This window comes from Limtongia smithiae (genome assembly GCF_038497785.1).
Source record: "Limtongia smithiae strain NRRL Y-17922 unplaced genomic scaffold V1518scaffold_1, whole genome shotgun sequence".
Taxonomy (NCBI): Eukaryota; Fungi; Ascomycota; class Lipomycetes; order Lipomycetales; family Lipomycetaceae; genus Limtongia; species Limtongia smithiae.
Window position 1 is genome coordinate 2,123,229 of NW_027117622.1, and position 18,823 is coordinate 2,142,051.

The following is an 18,823-nucleotide window of genomic DNA, read 5'->3' on the forward strand; positions in this document are numbered from 1 at the left end:
TTTCATTGGCAACCGCTCTGATTGCGTGTTCTGCTTATCATGCCAAGCGACAGATTGGACCCCCAAGGAGCAGCACGCAATCCGCGGCATATGACGAGAGTAACGCGCAATTGCTTTAAAGTCGTCGTCTGCATCCCTCTGTTCACGCGATATAACTCTCGAGAAGCGCTGTGTTTCCACCCCCGCGCACTCGCTCGAGCAGCTAACCAACCAACATGTCGTTCAACGAGAAGTACAGCGGCGATGAGAAGTTCGGCAACGAGAAGGTTCAGGAGTCCGAGATCAGCGTGAACGAGCTCAGCGAGGAGACGCTCCGCGCGAAAATCGTGGAACGACTAAACAAGATGAACAAAGTCAGCGAACACAGCGAATCTGATCCTTTGGCGGAGAAGGCATCGATGTTTATTTACGAAAAGATTCTTGAGCTGCCACTGGAGGAAGCTCTAGAGATTCTTCGAGAAGCTTACAGCGAGCACTACGACGACGTCAACTTTGAGAACGAAACGTTGCACAAGATCAAGGCGATCTTATCTGGGCCTGATGCCTATGGCCAGGGCTACGAAAACTATGAGCTCGACGCACGCGCTGAGGCAGCTGTTATCAAATACCACTCGCCATATCCTGAAGTGCGAGCTGTGACTGACCCGTATGACGACACGACTATTGCATGCGAAACTATCCGCGCATATATTCTTGGCAGTATCTGGGTGGCAATCGGCAGTTTCGTCAACGAGTTCTTCTACGAGCGTCAACCGCGTTTGACGCTACAATCTACCGTTCTTCAACTATTCCTGTTCCCCTGCGGCAAGCTAGTGCAGCTGCTTCCGGACTGGGGCTTCAAAGTGTTCGGCAAGCGATACAGCATTAACCCAGGCCCATGGACGCACAAGGAACAGATGTTAGCTACTGTTATGGTCAATGTCGGCTCGCAGATGTCCAACTTTATGTCATTCACCGTCGCCATGCGCTCTGAGAAATTTTTCCACCTAGCTTGGGTCGATTTTGGATTCGTCTTTCTCATGAACTTTGCGAGTCTGTTCTTTGGTTACGGTCTAGCGGGCATGTGCCGCAAGCTCGTTATCTACCCCGTCAAGGCTGTGTTCCCGACTGTGCTTCCCGCGCTCGCGCTCAATCGCGCATTGCTCATTCCTGAGACGAAGACATCTGTTTACGGATGGACTATTTCCCGCCAGAAGCTGTTCTTCTTGACATTCGTCTGCTCGTTCCTCTACTTTTTTGTGCCCAACTACTTGTTCAAGGCTCTGAGTACTTTCAATTGGATGACTTGGATTGCTCCGAAGAATGTGAAGCTTGCGATTATTACTGGATCGTACCTTGGCATGGGCATTAACCCGCTGCCGACTTTCGACTGGTCTGTCATCAACTACGCGACTGTCCTCGTGATACCGTACTTTTCGTTCATGAACAAATTCATCGGCGTTATCTTGAGCGGGATTGTGGTGATGATTTTGTACTTTACGAACCACAAGTACACCGCCTACCTTCCGATCAACGCCAACACTATCTACGACAGCTCCGGCAAGACGTACAACTTGTCGCGGATTCTCGACACTGAAGGGCAGTTTGATCTAGAACAGTATTTGAACTACTCGGTGCCATACATGTCGGCTGGCCATATCATCGGCACTGGCGGTCTATGGGCGCTCTATACCTGCGCATTTGTGTACGTCATGATCACGGAGTACAAGCTTATCATTCACACCATGAAGCTGTTCTACGGCGCCATTCGCCATCCGCTGCGCAACAGTCTCGACGAGTTCAATGACCCGCACAGTATCATGATGCGCAAGTACAAGGAGGTCCCGGATTGGTGGTTCTTGGTCATTTTTTGCATTGGCGTCGCGACTGCGATTACAGCACTGTGTGCATGGCCTACGACCGTGCCAGTATGGACCGTGATTGCGATTTTCTTCTTCAATATCGGCATGTACATTCCCACTGTGATCATTTACTCCATGACCGGCTACGCGATGGGCTTTGGTGCGTTCTCGGTTATCCTCGCTGGTTACATGGACCCTGGCAACGCCGTGACGAACATGATGGTACGCATGTGGGGCTACAATGTGGATGAGCAGGCAGAGAGCTTCATTGCGGATCAGAAAATAGCACATTACGCGAAGCTGCCACAACGGTCGGTTTTCCGCGCGCAGATGCTCGCGACGCTGATCCAGTGCTTTGCGACAATCGGCGCGGTGCAAGCGCTGTTCGACACGGTCAAGGACTTCTGCAGCACCACTCAACCTGACAAGTTCGTATGCCAGTTCCCGCGCACGGTGTACTCGGACGCCATCATGTTCGGCGTGATCAATCCAAACCGTGTACTGACGACGCTATACCCAGCGCTGAAGCACGCGTTCTACATCGGCCCACTCATCGCGATTCCATTCGGCATTCTGAAGCTCAAGTACCCGATGCGCATGAAGGCGATTCACCCCGCGCTCATCGTCTCCGGCGCCGCATTCTGGGGTTCGACATACAATTATACATATTACGTCGGCGGTTTTTACGCGGCCACCGCGTTCATGTTCTACCTCCGCCGCTACCGCACCGCATGGTGGGAGAAGTACAACTACGTGCTCGCATCCGGACTCTCTGCCGGCGTCGCGTTCTCCGGCATAGTGATCTTCCTTTCTCTTCAGTACACACAGACGTCGCTGTCCTGGTGGGGCAACAATGTCATCGCGGCAGGCGTAGATTACGCGCGTACCGCGTCGCTACTCGAGATTCCCGCTGATGGCTTCGGCAAGAAAGTCGGCGAGTTCCACTGATATAGTTGTGTCACTTTCGTGCAAGTTGTTTATGATAGTTCAAACGATAGGTTTTGTTTATCCTCTATTCTGTAGACTGAAGTTCGCCCGAGATCTAAATATCACAGAGCAATGCATATTTGTGTAGTTCCCGGTCTTCCCAAACAAAATGAACTCCAGTTATATAAGTCTCCCATTTTTGATGAATGTATGCCGTCCGCGACAAAAGGGGCATCTTAGATCTCGGCCTTTATATGACTCTATCTTGTTCTATACCAACCGTTAAGAATGCAAAACCCCAGTAAGATACAAAATATGAAAGAAAACGATAGAAATCGCAAAATAAAGAGAAACTAGTTCAAACATATCGGACCATTTATCGCGGCGGATGGAGTAATGGATCGGCCTCGCGCACAACGTCGATGTCGACGCTCTCTGCGTCGCTGTCGAGCGAGTCCAGAACGGAGGACGCGTGATTGGTGCCGCTGATCTCGTGGTCGGTGCCGTTCTTAAAGTCGAGCGTGCCACGACTGAGCGCAAGGCCGTCCATGTTATCGCGATTAAGTGCGAGCAGAATGTCGTCGTCCTGCAGCGCGATGCCAGAGGCCTTGAACTCATTGGAGTGCCACGCGGCTGGCACGGTCGTGTACATCTCGTCGATCTCCTCGAGCGTGAGGCCGCGGGTCTCATAGACGAAGAAGTACACAAACATGGCGCCGCAGAAACTTGAAGTGCCCCAGATGAAAAACACACTCGTACCGAGGTTGAGACTGCCTGGACCGGGATCGACAAGATAGGGCGATGTGATGGAGATGAGGAAGTTGAAGACATAGTCACAGCCGATGGACATTGCGATCGATTTCGCGCGCGTGCGAAGCGGAAAGGTTTCTCCGATAACCACACTGTGGTTTTGTTAGTTATATGCATGCACGGATAACAAACACAAACTTACAGCATTGGTGGTCCGGCGCCGCAGGATTCTACCGCAATATAAAGAATCGTAAATAGCACGAGGGCGCTCTTCGCCAAATCCGAATCTTTATCGAGAATCAGCCCAGTGATGGCGATGATATACTGCGTTGCAAAACACCCGAGCAAGCCGATCGTCAAAAACGGCCGCCGACCCAGCCGCTCGATAAGGTACAGCGACGGCAGCGTCATGGTGAAACTGACCATGTTCGTAGCCATGCTGACCACAAACGAGTTCGTCACGCCGGCCTGCATGAAGAAATCCGTGCCAAAGTATTTGATAAAGTTCACACCCACAAGCTGGCTCATCGCGCCGATGACGAGGCCGATCGTCATGCGGTAGGACTGTTTGTTCGTCGTGCGCTTGAAACAGTCCGCAATCGACACGTCGCCGATAGACTGCTCAAGCTCAATGGTAGCCTGAATCTCATCTAACTCTGCCGTGACCGCCTCATGATCCTCGTCATAACTACGAATCCTCGCCAACGCCTTGCGCGCCGCATCGCGCCGCCCAATTTTCATAAAATATCGCGGCGACTCCGGTAGTACCGCGAAACCAAGCACCAGGATTATGGCCCACAAAAATTGCAGGTAGATGGGCACGAGGTACGACGACCGCCCCTCGCGGTTTTTACTCTCGTTGTCGACGACGGAGGCGATAAGCACACCAAAAGTCTTTGCGGTGTGATAAAACGCAGTCAGCGTACCGCGCAGATGCTTTGGCGCGATCTCGGCTTGGTAGAGAGGGCCAATGGCGGCAATGGAGCCCACACCGCAGCCAGTCAAGAATCGGCCTAGTGTCCTATTAGCACATTTGTCCCCCCACACAGCACCTCCAAGAGTCCTAACGTACCGATGACAAATATATCCACATTTAAAGTAGCAACCTGCATCGCGACGCCAAACATGAACAAGAAGCACGCAAAGATAAGCCCTGGCCGTCGTCCCCTGAAGTCCGCCAGATATCCTGTCGAGAACGCGCCGCAGAACAGCCCTGCAGATAGTGTGGAAACAATGAACGACTTGCGCGACGGCGGTAGATAATACTCTCCGGGCTCACCGAGTGGGTTCAGACTGCCGAAGTCCTTCTTGAACTCCGGCATGGCGAGGATACCCGCAATCAGACCCGTATCGTAGCCGTACAGGATGCCGCCGATGGCGGCGAACGAGCCAATCACGACCGAAGGCAAAATCGACCCTTGTTTCCGCGAGGACGCCATTATGTGTCGCGCGGAGGTGGTGCGGTGGTTGGTGGTACTGGTTGTGATGGAGCGGGCGTATGGCGGTACGCGTGTAGATGAGCGGGTATCCGATGGCCCGGCAATTGCACGGCGTACAGCAGCGGCGGCAGAGGCGGCGACACTGCGGACTGCAGAACTCTCAAGAATTCAGGCGAAGCGCAATGGCCCGGAGACGGTAGAGAGCAGGTGACGACGGCGGTGGCGAGTCGGCGGTGTTGTGAGAGTGCGCGCGTCTCTTATCGTTACGCGCACGGGACGGAGATAAAATCCCGAGGTCGCACTTTCCGCAGCGTACTACGCTTTCCAGCCGCACGCTGGAAGCGCCATCTTAAAGACGGCGATCACGGTTTATCACACCTCGCCACACAACTTCCGCAAATCTACTGCTCGTTCGATCGATGCAACTTCTCAGGATCTAAAAAAACAAACCACGCAAGTGTTCGATAAAACTACAGACAACACACACGCCCAGGCCTTCACCGCTCGCTCTCTATCAAACATCCACGCGCGTTGTTCTTCAATGCGAAAATAAAAGGCACAAATGACTAGTAACACTGGCAACTATCAACCAAATACCCATGCAGACGCTGCATGAGACATCACTTCAAGAAACCTCCCATTCTGACCGTTGAAGTATAGAGGAGAAAAATGATACAAACGTAATTAGATCAACAGGAGAGACGCTCTGAGATGAGAGGGGGAAATGAAAAAGCAACGTTTAGTTGGTATAACAATTAATGATTAAACGTAAAAGCTTCCGAAAAACTTCACATGCAGTTGTATGAATTCATGCCAAAACAAAACAAAAAGGAGGAAGCCAATTAACGGAGAAATGTAGTAGTCGGGCATTACACTAGGATAATCAAAATGCCACCGACGCCCGCGCACACAGTAACAAGAGTAGCGAGGAACACGAGGATCTGATGTAACGCGCCGGGCACACGCCGGCGCCACATGAACGCGACGACGCCTGCAACGGCCATAGCCTCGGCGAAGACGATGCCGATGGAGGCGAGAAGAGAGATGTAGACGGTTCCCGCGTTGCTCTGGCACGCGAGGATAATTGCGTCGAGAATCGCAACGAGCATGAGTGACACGCTAAATGAAACTGCGTAGAACATGGTCAGTGCGCGATCGAGTGCCTCGGCATCACTGGATTTGAAGCCCATCACGGTATTCTCGAGCTGGGCCTCGGGATCTTCTTGCCCGGGTCTACAGTTCGCAGCCGACAACGCAAGTAGATTGTTCTCGTTCATCTCCTCCTCGTCGTCGGAAGACAGTAGTGCCTCACGCTCTTGGTCTCGCGCAGCACGGCGGGAGGGCGACTCGGTGTTTGCAAACTCGTGAATCGACTGCGCCTTCTTCGACACAGCATCCCACAAACCCGAGGACCAATCCACGAACTTTCCCAGCGGTTTCAGTAACGCGTTTGGGCTGACGTCCCGGTCGTCCGCACTGATGTCGATATAGAACGCACCCGACCCGTCACCGTCCTCAGGGTTGTCGAACTCGTTCCAGTATCGGTTCTCGTCGTTCGAGGTCTGCTGCGAAAGCACCAAACGGCGTGAGGCACGTGCGGTGCCACGCGCACGGCCGCGTCGCGCGATGTCGGCGGCTTCCGGCGGGATCTGCTTGCCGAGCTTGTGCGGTTGTTGGGCAGCTAGCGCGTTGTCCACAGCAGCGGGCGCAGTAGCAGCAGCTGCCGGCACAGGCAGATTCACAGACGGCGCGGCAGAGAGCGCTGCTGGCATCGTGGAGAAATTGTTTGCAGACGCAGGCTGCTCAAGCAGCGGCGGAAGTGGTGTCGCAAGCCTTGGTGACTTCTTACCAGACTCCTGAACCGGCTGTTCAAACACTGTATATTCATCCGGTGGCGTCTCGACGCTGCTCCGGCTTTCGATGGTGGGAATGGTAGACGAGGAGGTGGTTGATGGCGGGTTACTGGAGCGAATTGTTGACACGCGCGACTTAATTGGCCGGCGCATATGCTTCTGTTTGGGGACTTTGTGGATATCCTGCGTAAGTAAATCCGCCCACGAGGGCATCGCTGAAAACCCGAGGAATGCAGAGCTGTGAGTGAAGTAGTGGAATCCTGAGACCTCGTACACGGTGTGCGAGTTCCGTAGCTCACGCATCCACTTTGGCTCGCTGCCTTGCCAGCGCAGATCAAGGACCGCGTAGGGGAAAGTGATAGAGGATGCCGAAAGATCAAAGTTCAACCATCCGTTGGTGGCGTCCGCCTTTTGAAACTCGATCTCGTTATCAAGCGACGCCCACACGGTGGACGAGCCTGGCGCGCCGATCTGCTCGAACCGCGTTCGCTTGACACTGACAGCAAACGATGGCTTTGCAGCGTGTGTCTCGACCCAAACCACAGCAGCCTTGCCGATGCTGTCCAGCTGCTGCACTTCGGTCGAGCTTGCCGTGCCGTTGATGATGCTCTCGAGGTACTTCTTCTTACCCGCGAGGATCGCGCCGCTGGGGGTGCATAGAACAGCTTCGGAGGTTTCAGCCTCGACATCGCTGACAATGATGCTGACTTCATCTCGTACGCGTTTGGAATTGTTGGCGTGCGCCGAGACGGTGGGCGAGTTGATGTACAAGATCGAGGTGTCGGAATCAACCGAGTAGTCGGTTTTCTGCAAGATGTTTCTGCGGAAAAAGGACTCGTTGGGCATTATCGAGAGGAACTTGAGCATGAACACCTCGAGCTCGACGAAGTTGTCGGGATGCACCCAGAAGGTAGCCGAGTTGGAGGCGTGGGCAGAGCCGGCCTCGAAATCGAGGTCGCCACTAGCAAGACTGGATCGCGAGGGCTGCTGGAAGAACCGGATCGAAGACTGCACATATCGCCGGACGGCATCGTAGAGGAACGAGAGCTCGACGACGGTGGAGGAGAAGTCGCGGCGGGTGAAGGACTTCGGAGCCTCGAGCAGACTAGCGTACCGGGTGGAGAGGGTGGCGGTATTCGACCATTTGTTGTAGGCTTTGACAAGTTTCCGGAATGCTAAAACAAGTAGGTTAGAGGAAAATCGAAGTGGGTTACTTGAAGCGCGGCATACCAATTTTGTGAGAGCTGACGAAGCGGGCGAGAGATTGGAGTTCCTGATAGATGCTGAATACAGATCGGTCAGTACACGGCGACAGGTGCAAGCACACAAAGAAAAAGGACGTACGCCTCGATCTCGGCCTCTATCTTGAGAATCGGCTGTTGCCGCTGGACGTTGCTGATGGGGTATGTCCGGGCGGCGTCCTGCTTGGTGATGTCGTCGATGGCTTTGTTGCAGTTGCGGATTCGTCGGTCAAGCTCGCCTGCCTTAGAGCGCACGAAGATGTTTATCTGTGAGGGGGGAGAGAGGGTGAGCAAAAGCGCGCACGCGTGCAGAGCAGATAAGCAGATACGGGCCACATACTCGTTGGAACTGCTCCGCGATGGCGGAGAAGGTGACGTCCTCGCCGCCGGCGCCGGCAGCGGGGAGCACGCACTGCTTGATGAGTGACTTGAGCTGGTCATAGTCGACGGCGTACGCCCTCCACTCCGGCACGGCGTACTGTGAGAGAACGGAGCCGTATCGCATAGGAGCCGCGGGCGGGGAGGGGGTGGGCGGTGGACGGCAGATGGGAGATGGGCTGAAAGCGGACTGGGGGCGGAAGGTGCTCTCAGGGAAGACAGAGTGCGCACGAGGCGGGAAGGCCAGGCGTGGAGGCGAGATGGGGCCGGGGATATGGTGATGGCAGAGGAGGAGGCACGGTCTCGCAGGCGCTGCGGAGCAGTGGAGAACGGGAACAGGGACAAGTTGTTTTGGTGGGTTCTCAGCGCGATGTTTGGAGCCGTCGAAAGAGAAACCGAGGCGCGAAACCAAACCCACGCAGATGAGCCTTGCCCAACGCGGCCTGCGCCACTGCACCGCCTCGTCCTAGCGCTCCTTCGATTAAACTTTCCCAGTTAGCCTCTCCGGGTCTGAACCCTCTACGCGCCAGCCCAATTCTTCTTGAGGACGCCTGTCTGCTGCTGCTACTGTGTTGCCCTCTCAGATCGTGGCAGCAGTCACTCACTATACAAGGACAGCGGGAAAATGCGCGCGATGGTGGCTTGTTGTTGTTGTTGTTGTGGGTGTGGCCATGCGTCATGCAGCGTCATGCAAAGTGAGCATGCACACACAAACGTAACCAGATGGGATGCGCTGCCTAAAAAGGGCAAGTGGTCGCCCGTGCGTGTTTCAAACGGGCCTAGTGGTGGCGTATATTAGGTTTGGTGGTTTGAACCTTCGTCCGTTGTTGTGCCGAGCGTCCGCACCTCTCGTGGCGTTCCACTTGCGCGCCCGGCTATTTGGGAGTATATACGGCTTAAGGGCGAGTTCAATGGAGTCTACGGTCCATGCTTGAATCTGTTGATGAGCTGAATGGACATCCCATCGGAGCTACTCTGAATCTCTGCCGCCAGAAAAGGCGACAGTTCTGAAAGTCAGCCATCGGGTGCAGTGCGCCTAAAATTTGCAATCTGGCTCGCGCGAGTGGTCCAGTGCCGGTTCAGACAGCAATTTCGACCGCTGTGCGCGAAAAACGGCTCCGGTTCACGGAATGACATGCTACTAATTGTGGCGCATCTCGCACTACAGGGTAAACGTGGCTATACCTCATACAATACAGAGGTCTCGACCGCGAGCTGTTTACTAACAACGGTTGTGGCGCATCCCGCACTGCCCGCAGGCAAGGTCATCCCGGTTCAAACGCGGGATTCGCTTCGCGATGGTTCCTGTGCTGCGCTTCGCGGAGCCCGAGGCAGCTCGCCTGGGCGGCCGAGAAAGCTCGGGTTGGAGCGCCCACAGGAAGTATCCAGCAACCTGGCAGAAAGCGGTGGCCGGGATGCCGAGCAGTAGACTCTGGGGAACCTGATACGTGACACTCGTGGTAGCGGGGCGACCAGTGCAGCCAACCAGCGTCCGGCGTGCGAGAACGTTGCCTGGCAGCGCAGAACAGAGGGATGACAATTCGCGGCGGCCGAGTCCTCGACGATGAGAAAGCAATCGGAACTGAAACCTTTCTGCCGCGTCGCGAAGAAGTTCAAAGTGCGATCCTGGAGCCCCGATTATCTGATATGTCACATGTGTTTTTAACCCGCTCGAAACTGGGCTGTTGGGAGTTGCAGAATCGCGCCTATCTGATGATCGCGCCGGCGCACGCGTTAGTTGCACGCCTTTCACGCGATTTGGGAGCTCTTTGAACGTGTGGCTCCGCGCACGTTCGGGAGTGAATGAGCTGCGTGCATCTCTCGCCAGAATTCGGCGTGTTGCCTTCTGGATCGTCAGACTTTTTTAAGGATGTTGACCGTCGACGCCTGTTATCATAGCAAGACATACTCTTGATCCGCACTTGTACTACCAATCCAATCCAGTTATTATATACAAAATTCCAAGAGAGCTAATCTGGTATCTGTGTGCCACCTTTACTGTGTGGTAGGAGCGATGTACGTGGCAGCCGGGACCGGGGTAGGCACTTCGGAAGGAGTTGCGACAGGAGCCGCGACGGCCGCAGGCGTCTCCGAAGGAGCCGACACAGGTGCAGACGTCTCAACAGGTGCCGCCGACACAGGTGCAGGCGTCTCGACAGGAGTCGAAACAGGTGCAGACGCCTCGGTCGGAGTCGCGACGGACGCAGGCGCAGGCGCCTGGTAGGATGTCTCGGTAGGCGCCTGGTAGGGCTGAGTAGGTGTCTGCTGGTAAGACTGAGACGAGGCTTGGTATGTTCCCTCGGTAGACGCTTGCGGGGCCGGTGCATCAGCAGGCAACGGGGTCGGACCGCCGCCAGACTCAGTAACCGCCATCTCCTGGTACTTGAGCGCGTCGATGCTGGATCCATTCGGCTTCCCCTCGCGGATATTCGCGAGACGACGGGCCTCGTTGTGCACGTCCGCCACGTTCTTGGACGCGTCTGAGTAAAAGAGCCGCACACGCGCGCCGGTGTCGCTGTCCATGGCCTTGTCAAAGTACTTGTGCAGGATGCCCTGTGTGTGGTGGACGTGCCCGAGGATGTTGTACTTCGAGTCCGCGGTCTGCGCTGACTGCTGCGCGCGTGCAGAGATGTTATATTTCGAGTCGATATCGGTCAGATACCGGCTGAAGCGATTGGAGAATCCGTGGCGCTGGTCAAACTCCTGCGACTTCTGGACCGCTTTGTCCGAGAGCGCGTAGCCGTGCGAGAGCAGCTCCGCGATGACCGCAGCCTTGGGCTTGTCCTCCTGCGGCACGTCGTGCACGATCTCGCCGGTCTCGATCTCGCGCGCGCCGCCGGGAGGGGGGTACTCGCGCTGATACTGTGCGCGCGCATCGACCTCCGGGTGCGACTGCATGTCCTCCGACACCTGGACGTTGCGAGAGCCGAGCAGCGTGTCCGTGAGCAAAAGCGCGGTCTTGCCAGCCTCCTCTTGCACAAAGCGAACGCGTGCGACGAGGATGGGCGCATTGGTGGTGCGGTCGAGCGCCTCGGAGACGTCAAGGGAGTCGATCTTGCCACAGAAGGCGAAGAAGTCGTAGATCTGCTGGCGCGAGATGGAGGAGTCGATGTTTGTGACGACGACGGAGGACATTGTGGCGGTAGTGGGCGGTGCGGTGTGGGGTGGAGATAGAACTGCGAAGATCGACGGGAGGCCGCCGTGGTTATATAGGCCGCCGTGGCGTGCGCGTCTTGCGGCGCAGCCCTGTTGCGTGCGCCGAACGCGCTTCCTCGTTGCGCGTCCTGGACCGCCAACCCCGGCAGCGCCGCACGCCGCACGTGTGACGTCAGCGCCCGGTCTCTGCCGCCCCGCGGCCGTCCCCACGATCTGCTCTGCTTCAGTCCATAGTATCTGTGCAGACGTGCAGTTCGCTGCATGCTCAGATCTATTCAGCGGGCCAGAGGTAAAACGCCGGCGTGGCGCGCGGCCCCGCGCCGCTTGGCTCTGCCGTGGCCCGGGAGCCGGGAAGCGGCGTCCAGGGCTGCGGCTGCACGCTGGCCAGGTTCCCTCGCGCCAGCTCCAGACGCTTTGTCTCCGGCACCCCTCCCTCCGCCGTCCGCGATTTGCGCCGCTTCCAGCGCCCAGTTTATCGCTGTAGCAAGATTAGTGTAGACAGTGGCGAGTCGTCAAGTCCTCGAAGAGGGAAACGGCCGCGGGATCGGGCCGGCGAGGCGGCCGGTGCGAAACGCGGGGCTGTGTTCTAGAAACAGAAGCACGTGTCCAGCGGGCGCGACGTTCTAGTGTGCGGCACACGCGCGACATGCAGTACGACACAGATTCAACACGACACGGCGCTCGACATAATGCGACACGACACGGAGTCGCGGGCCCCCGGCGCACCGCTCCTCAGCAGTAAGCTCGTCGCCGCGCCCTCCACAGACGTTGAGGCCGATCCTCCGCCCTGCTCCACGCACTCATGGCGTCGCACGACCCGCCGCCCGATGCGCCAAACACAGCGCCCGCCACCGCCGATGGTACCACGCAAGCCTACTCGACCTACGCCTTCCCCTCCGCCGACAGCGCCCCGCTCTATGCATACCACACTGCGACCTTCCTCGCCGCGCCTTCCATCGCCGCCGCCCATGGCTGGCATGTGTACGCGCGCAAGGGGGCAATCATGTCCGCGGACGAGATCGACCGCGCGTACGCGCGCTTGCGGATTCCGATCCCTGAGATGATTTTCGGCAAGAATTATGTGGTCATGCAGCACGCGCCGTCGGGGTGGACGTTGGGGTTTAACTCAGTTGATGCGCTGGACAGGGTTGCGAAGCATGGCAATCCGGATGGCGGGCTAGTCAAGGTCGCATATTCGGAGACGTGGATGAAGGATAAGTGCGTTCTCTAGCGCGTGTTGTACAGTCACATTCTCACATTGCGCAGATCAAAATCCCCACATAACCTGCACGACGTCGTGAAGCCGTTCGACTGGACCTACACCACCGACTACCGTGGCACCCTCACCGCACCAACGGCCCTCTCACAATTCACCCCAACAACCGACCGCATTCCGATACACAAACTCCGCCTTCCTGACCCGATCCTCTTCTTCGACGATGTCGTGCTCTTCGAAGACGAGCTCGGCGACAACGGCGTATCGATGTACACCGTCAAACTTCGGGTGATGCCCGCCCGCATGCTCGTGCTCGCGCGCTTTTTCATGCGCGTCGACGATGTGCTCTTCCGCGTACGCGACACGCGGGTTTTCGTAGAGTTTGAGGAAGGCGTCGTGTTGCGCGAGTACACGGTCCGCCAGGCCGATTATGCCGCCGTGCGGCAAAAGATACCAGGCACTGCGAAGGACGTGGGGTTATTCCTGCGGGATTCGAATTGGATCACAGAGAACCTTCCGATCGTCGAGCAATATACCGAGAAAGCCACCGTCCCGACGTCATCATGAACAAGGAATCTATATAAATACTACATATGCAAAACTAGTAAGACTTCAACACGAGTGCCGCGGCCGCAAGATCCTCCGGATGGGCGTCGTTCGTATCCACGATCTTCTGCAATTGACTCCGCGCGAGCTTCGCGAGGTCTTTGTACAACGCATCCTTCTTCTTCGCCGCGACGCTGCTGCCGCCAGTTGCTAGTTGCGTGATGCGCAGGGACGCGATCAGAACGCCGGCCCAGCCGCGTACGTAGTCGTCGCATAGCTCGACTGCACGGAGGAAGAACTTCGTGGCCTCGATCAACTTCTCCTCCGCAGCACCAGCGGTTCCCAGGGTCGCCGCGTATTGCACGCACGTCTCGCCAATAAGCGCGTTGACGTTGTAAGCGAGCGGGAAAATCAACAAAACCTCGTGCAGAGCGAACAATGCCTGCGCAAACAGCCCCGCGTCGGTGTACAACCGCGCGAGCTCCGCCCAGCTCTCAGCGTCGGCCGCAAAGGTATCAACCAGCGTGAGCAGCTGTGCAACAAGCTCGGTGGACTGCGCACTCGGAGACGACTTTAAAATCGCAATCTTGCGCTTGCGCACGAGCAAATCCGCCTCAGTGCCACGCTTGTCGAGGTGCTCGCTCGCGGCAGCTGGAGTCTCCGTAACTTCCAGATAAAGCGCCCGCAACACAACAACCCGCGGCGCGCCGGCGCCAAAGCGGTCGGTCATGCGCTTGAGTATGTACGACGCGTCGCGCTCGTTGCCGCTGATCAGCGCGAGGTAGAAGTGCAGCTCAAAGACAGTGTACATGTCGGTGGGGTTGAGAGTGCGGGACGTTGAGGAGATGATGAATTTGTAAGAGAGGTCGTAGAGCTCCTTGACTGCTGCCGGTGGAAGCGTCATGTACGACGCAGTTTGGTGCGCGGTCCGCAGGAGTTCGAAGGTGGTTGCCATTGTGTGTGGTGATTGTGCGTGGGACGGGAGGTGGGTGGTCCTCGTCAGCTGTGTCGATATAGATGTCGAATCATGAACACAAAACCCAGTGGTGCGTTTGTCTGTATACTGCTGCCCGGTCGAGTCTTCTGTTCATCGCCGCTTCTCACGACATGCATCTACCTTGAGCTTGACATACCCACGGTCCGAAGAAATGTGGTGGTCTCGTACACCGCCACCGCCTTCGCCGGCCTCTACCACTCCACCTCCCTCCCCGCCCACGCTGCCCTTCTTCTCCCTCACGACCCTAGCGCAGTCCTGCGCGCTCACAACCGGCGTGCTTCTCTGCGCGTCGGGCTACTACCGCTACCTCCGTCGCTTCCGCACTGCAGTCGACATCCCCACATCTTACTACACCCGCGGTCGCGTGTTGCGCGGACGCTGCGTATATGTCGGCGATGGGGACAATTTTCGGCTGTACCACACACCCGGCGGCGTGTTTGCTGGGTGGAACTGGCTGCGACGAGTGCCCTACGAACACCACTGGTTCAGGACAAAAGGACGACTGCACAGATTTTTCAACAGGATGTTTCTGCCGTGGGGCGAGACCACCGCGCGCAACGTGTCGCCGCTGCCGCGCTGGCGCTTGCAGCACCCTCACCCACAGAAGAAGAAACTTTCGCTAGAAACGATCCACATCCGCCTCTGCGGCGTGGACGCGCCCGAGTCCGGCGCGTTCGGGCATCCTGCGCAAAAGTACGCGGTGGAAGCCAAAGCGTGGCTCAAACACGTGGTGCTGGGCCGTCGTGTGACCGTGCGCTTGTACTCGCTGGATCAATACCAGCGCGCGGTCGCGAAGGCAACCGTGTGGACGTGGCGCGGGCCGCGGGACGTGTCGCAAGAGATGCTGCGCGCCGGGTGGGCGGTAGTGTACGAGAGTAATGTCAATGTGGCGTTCGGGTCCACGCGGGCAGAGTACCTGAGCTCAGAGGCGCTGGCGAAGCGCAAACACCGCGGCATGTGGCAAGACGACGCACCTGCGGCGCTGGAGTCGCCGGGGGCGTACAAGAAGCGCGTGCGATCCGAAGCGGCGACGGCGGTGAAGGGCAAGTGACGTGGCGTTGGGGTTGGCGTTTGTTTCGCGTGAGTTTGCGTGGGTTTGTATATAGCGACATTGGTTTAGACAGTGGCATTGGATTAGATGGCTACACCTTATGCTCCCCGCTCTCCAAGCGCTCTGCGTCCATCTGCGCGCCGACCTGTCGCGCGCGGTCGATCAGGGCAGTGATGTCCTCGTCCTCCTTGGGTCCTATACGTTCTTTGTACTCGCGATCAAGCCCGTCGTAGAAAACTTGCGGGAGGACGAGCTTTGAATAGTCGATATAAGCGAGCACCCCGAAGAAGCGCGCGATGTACTCGTCGATGCTGCGGCCGTCTTGGAGGAGTGGCAGTACACAAGGAGCGGGTTGGCTTGTTGCGCCGAAGATGGCGGCGAATTCGTCGAGGAACGCGTCAAAGTCGTCCAGAAGTACGTCGGGAGTGTCACTAGTCGGCGGGATAGGCCCAAGTCGGGCGACGGCCCACGCCAGCGCAGGCCCCGACAAAAACATCACAAACGCGCGAACGAGCGTGCGGTCAGTGCATGATGGCGGCGCGGTGAGGAGGAGGTAGTTGCGCATGCGGAAGATGAAGAGTTTGACATTGCGGTGGCCGTGGGAGAAGCGTTCGGGTTGGGGAATGGCGCCAGGCGGAAGGCGGCGTCGGGCCATCGCGTCGTCGGAAGAGGAGGGATGAGAGGTGGTGCCGTCGCCGCCGTGGCGGATCACCCATGGTATTCGTTCTGGTGCCGACATGGGGGACACGGGATGGGTGATGAGGGGGCGCGGGGTTGCAGTGATGTACGGACCCTCGGGAACCTCCCAACGGCGAACTTTACGAAAGTCGCACTCCTATACAGCTACATCTGCGACGATGCCACCAGCACACGAAGAGGCCGCCCCGGCCGCCCCAGCCGTCGCCATCCCAGAGATGGGCACAAGCACAAGCACAAGCACAAGCACAAGCACCCCCACTCCTCTCTTTGCACCACCCTCACAACCCCCCCGCTTTGGCATTCCCCCGTTATTGCGCCTTCCAACCCTGGTTGCGCTCTCCACCATCGTAGCTGTCCCGCTGGGCTGCTACCGCGGTGGCACGCTTGCGAGCCTGCGCTTCCTCGCGGAAAACTCGCACCGGCTGCCGACGACTGTACAGGGGTGGTATTTCTACCACAAGCGCAAGAACTACGTGATCCTGCACGCGGCCATGAAGGAGTCGTTCAAGTTCACGCTGCGCACGACCGGGTTCATTGCGACTATGTTTGGGCTCGAGGCGGGGCTCGACGCGGCGCGGGGGCAGATTGATTTTGTGAACACCATGATCGGCGCGGTCGGTGTCGGGTTTTTGTACGCCGCGAGTCGTAAGTTTCTCCGGAATTGGGAGTGAGTGCGTACAAGTGCTAATGTGCAGAACACATACCACGGTCACAGGTCAAGGCGACGCTGCGGTCAGGCGCTAAGTTCGGGCTCATATACGGGATCGCGCAGGACGGGCTGCGGGCCTACGAGGGCAATCTGTGGTACTATAACCGCTTGCGGAGGGTTTGGGCGGAGTAGACATGCATGCACGTAAAATACCAAACCATTACTACCAAACTTCATGAGTCCCTTTTGTGTGCCGACGATCCTAGTGTGTCGTCCTCGTCGGTGCGCTCGTCGCCGCTGTCGTCAGATATGTCGTCGAGTTCGGGGAACGAAAAGTTAAGGACGGCGGCGATGCCGGTGAACTGGTCGAGCTGCTTGCCGGACTCGTGCAGGGACGAGAACACGAGGACCTCGCCGCCGAGGCCTTTCACCTGGTCGACGAGGGCGACGTAGTACTTGCGGCGGCCAAAGTCCTGACTCCGGAAGAGGCGGTCAGAGATGAGGAGCTGTTTGACGGCGCCGCGCTCGACGGCCGCGGCGACGTGTTTTGGGCCGTAGCAGGCCCTGTCGCCGCCGTCGCTGAGGACCGCGAAGAAGGACTCGAGGGCGGCGGACTCGCGCGCGAACTTTGTGTCTGCGAGGCGCGCAAGCACCTCCTTGGAGCGCAGCACCTCGTTGAGGGCATGCACGTGTCCGGAGGCGCAGTGCACGACAAGAAACTTGGCTTTCGACTTGAGCATGACTTTGCTGGCAGCGGCGGTGGCGCTGCCGGAGTCGACGTCGCGGGCGGCGGCGTCGAGGAGGTGGTGGAGGAGCTGGTCGGCGGCGAAGGCGGGGGACGCGAGGATGATGGCTTTCAGGGCGCCGTAGTCGAAATGGCGGGCCATGGCAGTGGCGACGTTGGCGTAGAAGCGGCCGAGGGCCTTGTCGTGGGCCGCGGCGGAGTCGGCCGCGCGCTTGCGGGGGATGGAGAGCTCCACGCGCTGGCGGAGGAGGGTCATGTGCTCGGTGACGAGGCAGATGTTGGCCAGACCGGGCTGGAGGACGACGGCGCCGACATCAGCGCGAGCGGCGGGGTCGCAGGCCGCGGCGAGCGTCTGCAGGGCGACGGAGTCCCATGGCGCGGAGGTGGGCTTTGAGAGCGTGAATGCGCGGTGGAGCTCGAGATCGAGCGTGTGGAACGCTCCCAGGTGGACATGAGGCGACTGCTCGGCCACCGGGCCGGAGACGTGCAGGGCGGCGGCGGCGGGATCGAAGTCAGTCTTCGCGACGGTGATGGTGAGGACGAGCGCGATGCGCTGCGAGGCGGAGACGCCGGAAGAGGGCAGGGGGGAGGTGAGGTCGCGGGAGTAGTCTTTGGAGACGCGCCTGGGCTGTTAGGGGGGGAGGCGACAGGGGAGGACAGGGCTGACGATACCGGAAGGTCTTTGCGCGGAGGCTGTCACCCGGCGCGATGAGGTTGTAGGCGTGCCAGAGGTCCGCGGGCTCCTCGGGCAGGAGGCGGATGGGGCCGGCGCCGGCGTTGTCGGTGGAGTTGGCGAGGAGCTTCATGGCGGGGGAAATGCGAGCTCACAAAAGACGCAGAGAGTATGGATAGATTGTGCCAGGGGGCGCCGCAGCAGGGGGCGGGAGGGGCCGGCAGAGAAGCGACGCGAGGGGCCGCTCGAAGATGCGATGGGCTGTTCAGAACTGGTGGCAGTCGTGGAGCTGGACGGGCCAGAAGCACCAGAAGCACCGCTGCTGGCAGAACACCCGCGCTGTCGCTGCCGCTGTCGACCACGCGCACTTGTACGCGCCAGATCCTCGTCTTGCGTGCTGTCTGCTGGCATCGTGCTGTCGCCACGCCGTCACCGCCGCACACTCCCGCAGTCGCACCGCCGCTGGCGCTGCCGGATGCGCCAGGGGCACTGCCGTCTTCCAGGGTGACCCCAGACGCCGGTCCGGAAACGGGCAGGCGCACAGGGGTGCGGCCTGGAGCCGAGTCGGCTGCGCATCGCGAGCCGCTGCGCCGCAGTCTATCGCCGCCACGTGACGGCATCGCCGCCCGATATCTACTCCCCGCCGTCCTCATCACCTCCAG

General features: G+C 58.3%; 10 protein-coding genes across 10 annotated transcripts; 4 read left to right on the forward strand and 6 right to left on the reverse strand.

Moving 5' to 3' along the window:
- On the forward strand, positions 1-3,243 carry V1518DRAFT_50969 (OPT oligopeptide transporter protein-domain-containing protein). Its single transcript, XM_066906607.1, has one exon. It carries the CDS (start codon positions 216-218, stop codon positions 2,787-2,789), a length of 2,574 nt encoding a protein of 857 aa, XP_066762507.1. The 5' UTR covers positions 1-215; the 3' UTR covers positions 2,790-3,243.
- Positions 3,244-3,378: 135 nt separating this feature from the next.
- Positions 3,379-4,957, reverse strand: V1518DRAFT_360155 (general substrate transporter; the record flags this gene model as incomplete). Its single annotated transcript, XM_066901205.1, has 3 exons — positions 3,379-3,670; positions 3,721-4,531; positions 4,591-4,957. Coding segments are annotated over 3 exons (1,470 nt in total), but the record flags the coding sequence as incomplete, so codon positions are not given.
- Positions 4,958-5,826: 869 nt separating this feature from the next.
- On the reverse strand, positions 5,827-8,804 carry V1518DRAFT_390159 (uncharacterized protein; the record flags this gene model as incomplete). The annotated part of the gene is made up of 5 exons (XM_066901747.1): positions 8,392-8,804; positions 8,155-8,318; positions 8,041-8,093; positions 6,807-7,985; positions 5,827-6,638 (listed from the first exon to the last, which is right to left on the reverse strand). The coding sequence occupies exons 1-5, from the start codon at positions 8,554-8,556 to the stop codon at positions 5,827-5,829; spliced, it is 2,373 nt and encodes a 790-aa protein (XP_066762509.1). The 5' UTR covers positions 8,557-8,804.
- A 2,028-nt stretch (positions 8,805-10,832) lies between these two features.
- Positions 10,833-11,564, reverse strand: V1518DRAFT_367874 (uncharacterized protein; the record flags this gene model as incomplete). The annotated part of the gene is made up of 1 exon (XM_066901241.1): positions 10,833-11,564. A coding segment is annotated over one exon (732 nt), but the record flags the coding sequence as incomplete, so codon positions are not given.
- A 776-nt stretch (positions 11,565-12,340) lies between these two features.
- Positions 12,341-13,466, forward strand: V1518DRAFT_410404 (type 2A phosphatase). Its single transcript, XM_066902589.1, has 2 exons — positions 12,341-12,803; positions 12,852-13,466. The coding sequence occupies exons 1-2, from the start codon at positions 12,388-12,390 to the stop codon at positions 13,366-13,368; spliced, it is 933 nt and encodes a 310-aa protein (XP_066762511.1). The 5' UTR covers positions 12,341-12,387; the 3' UTR covers positions 13,369-13,466.
- Positions 13,362-14,423, reverse strand: V1518DRAFT_410406 (uncharacterized protein). The gene has a single exon (XM_066902590.1). It carries the CDS (start codon positions 14,300-14,302, stop codon positions 13,403-13,405), a length of 900 nt encoding a protein of 299 aa, XP_066762512.1. The 5' UTR covers positions 14,303-14,423; the 3' UTR covers positions 13,362-13,402.
- A 22-nt stretch (positions 14,424-14,445) lies between these two features.
- On the forward strand, positions 14,446-15,504 carry V1518DRAFT_410407 (uncharacterized protein). The gene has a single exon (XM_066902591.1). It carries the CDS (start codon positions 14,496-14,498, stop codon positions 15,393-15,395), a length of 900 nt encoding a protein of 299 aa, XP_066762513.1. The 5' UTR covers positions 14,446-14,495; the 3' UTR covers positions 15,396-15,504.
- Positions 15,456-16,222, reverse strand: V1518DRAFT_410408 (uncharacterized protein). Its single transcript, XM_066902592.1, has one exon. The coding sequence runs from the start codon at positions 16,132-16,134 to the stop codon at positions 15,487-15,489; it is 648 nt and encodes a 215-aa protein (XP_066762514.1). The 5' UTR covers positions 16,135-16,222; the 3' UTR covers positions 15,456-15,486.
- V1518DRAFT_410409 (uncharacterized protein) lies at positions 16,173-17,186 on the forward strand. The gene is made up of 2 exons (XM_066902593.1): positions 16,173-16,739; positions 16,790-17,186. Exons 1-2 carry the CDS (start codon positions 16,178-16,180, stop codon positions 16,933-16,935), a joined length of 708 nt encoding a protein of 235 aa, XP_066762515.1. The 5' UTR covers positions 16,173-16,177; the 3' UTR covers positions 16,936-17,186.
- On the reverse strand, positions 16,895-18,716 carry V1518DRAFT_410411 (uncharacterized protein). The gene is made up of 2 exons (XM_066902594.1): positions 18,161-18,716; positions 16,895-18,111 (listed from the first exon to the last, which is right to left on the reverse strand). The coding sequence occupies exons 1-2, from the start codon at positions 18,292-18,294 to the stop codon at positions 16,977-16,979; spliced, it is 1,269 nt and encodes a 422-aa protein (XP_066762516.1). The 5' UTR covers positions 18,295-18,716; the 3' UTR covers positions 16,895-16,976.
- Between the last annotated feature and the right edge of the window lie 107 nt (positions 18,717-18,823).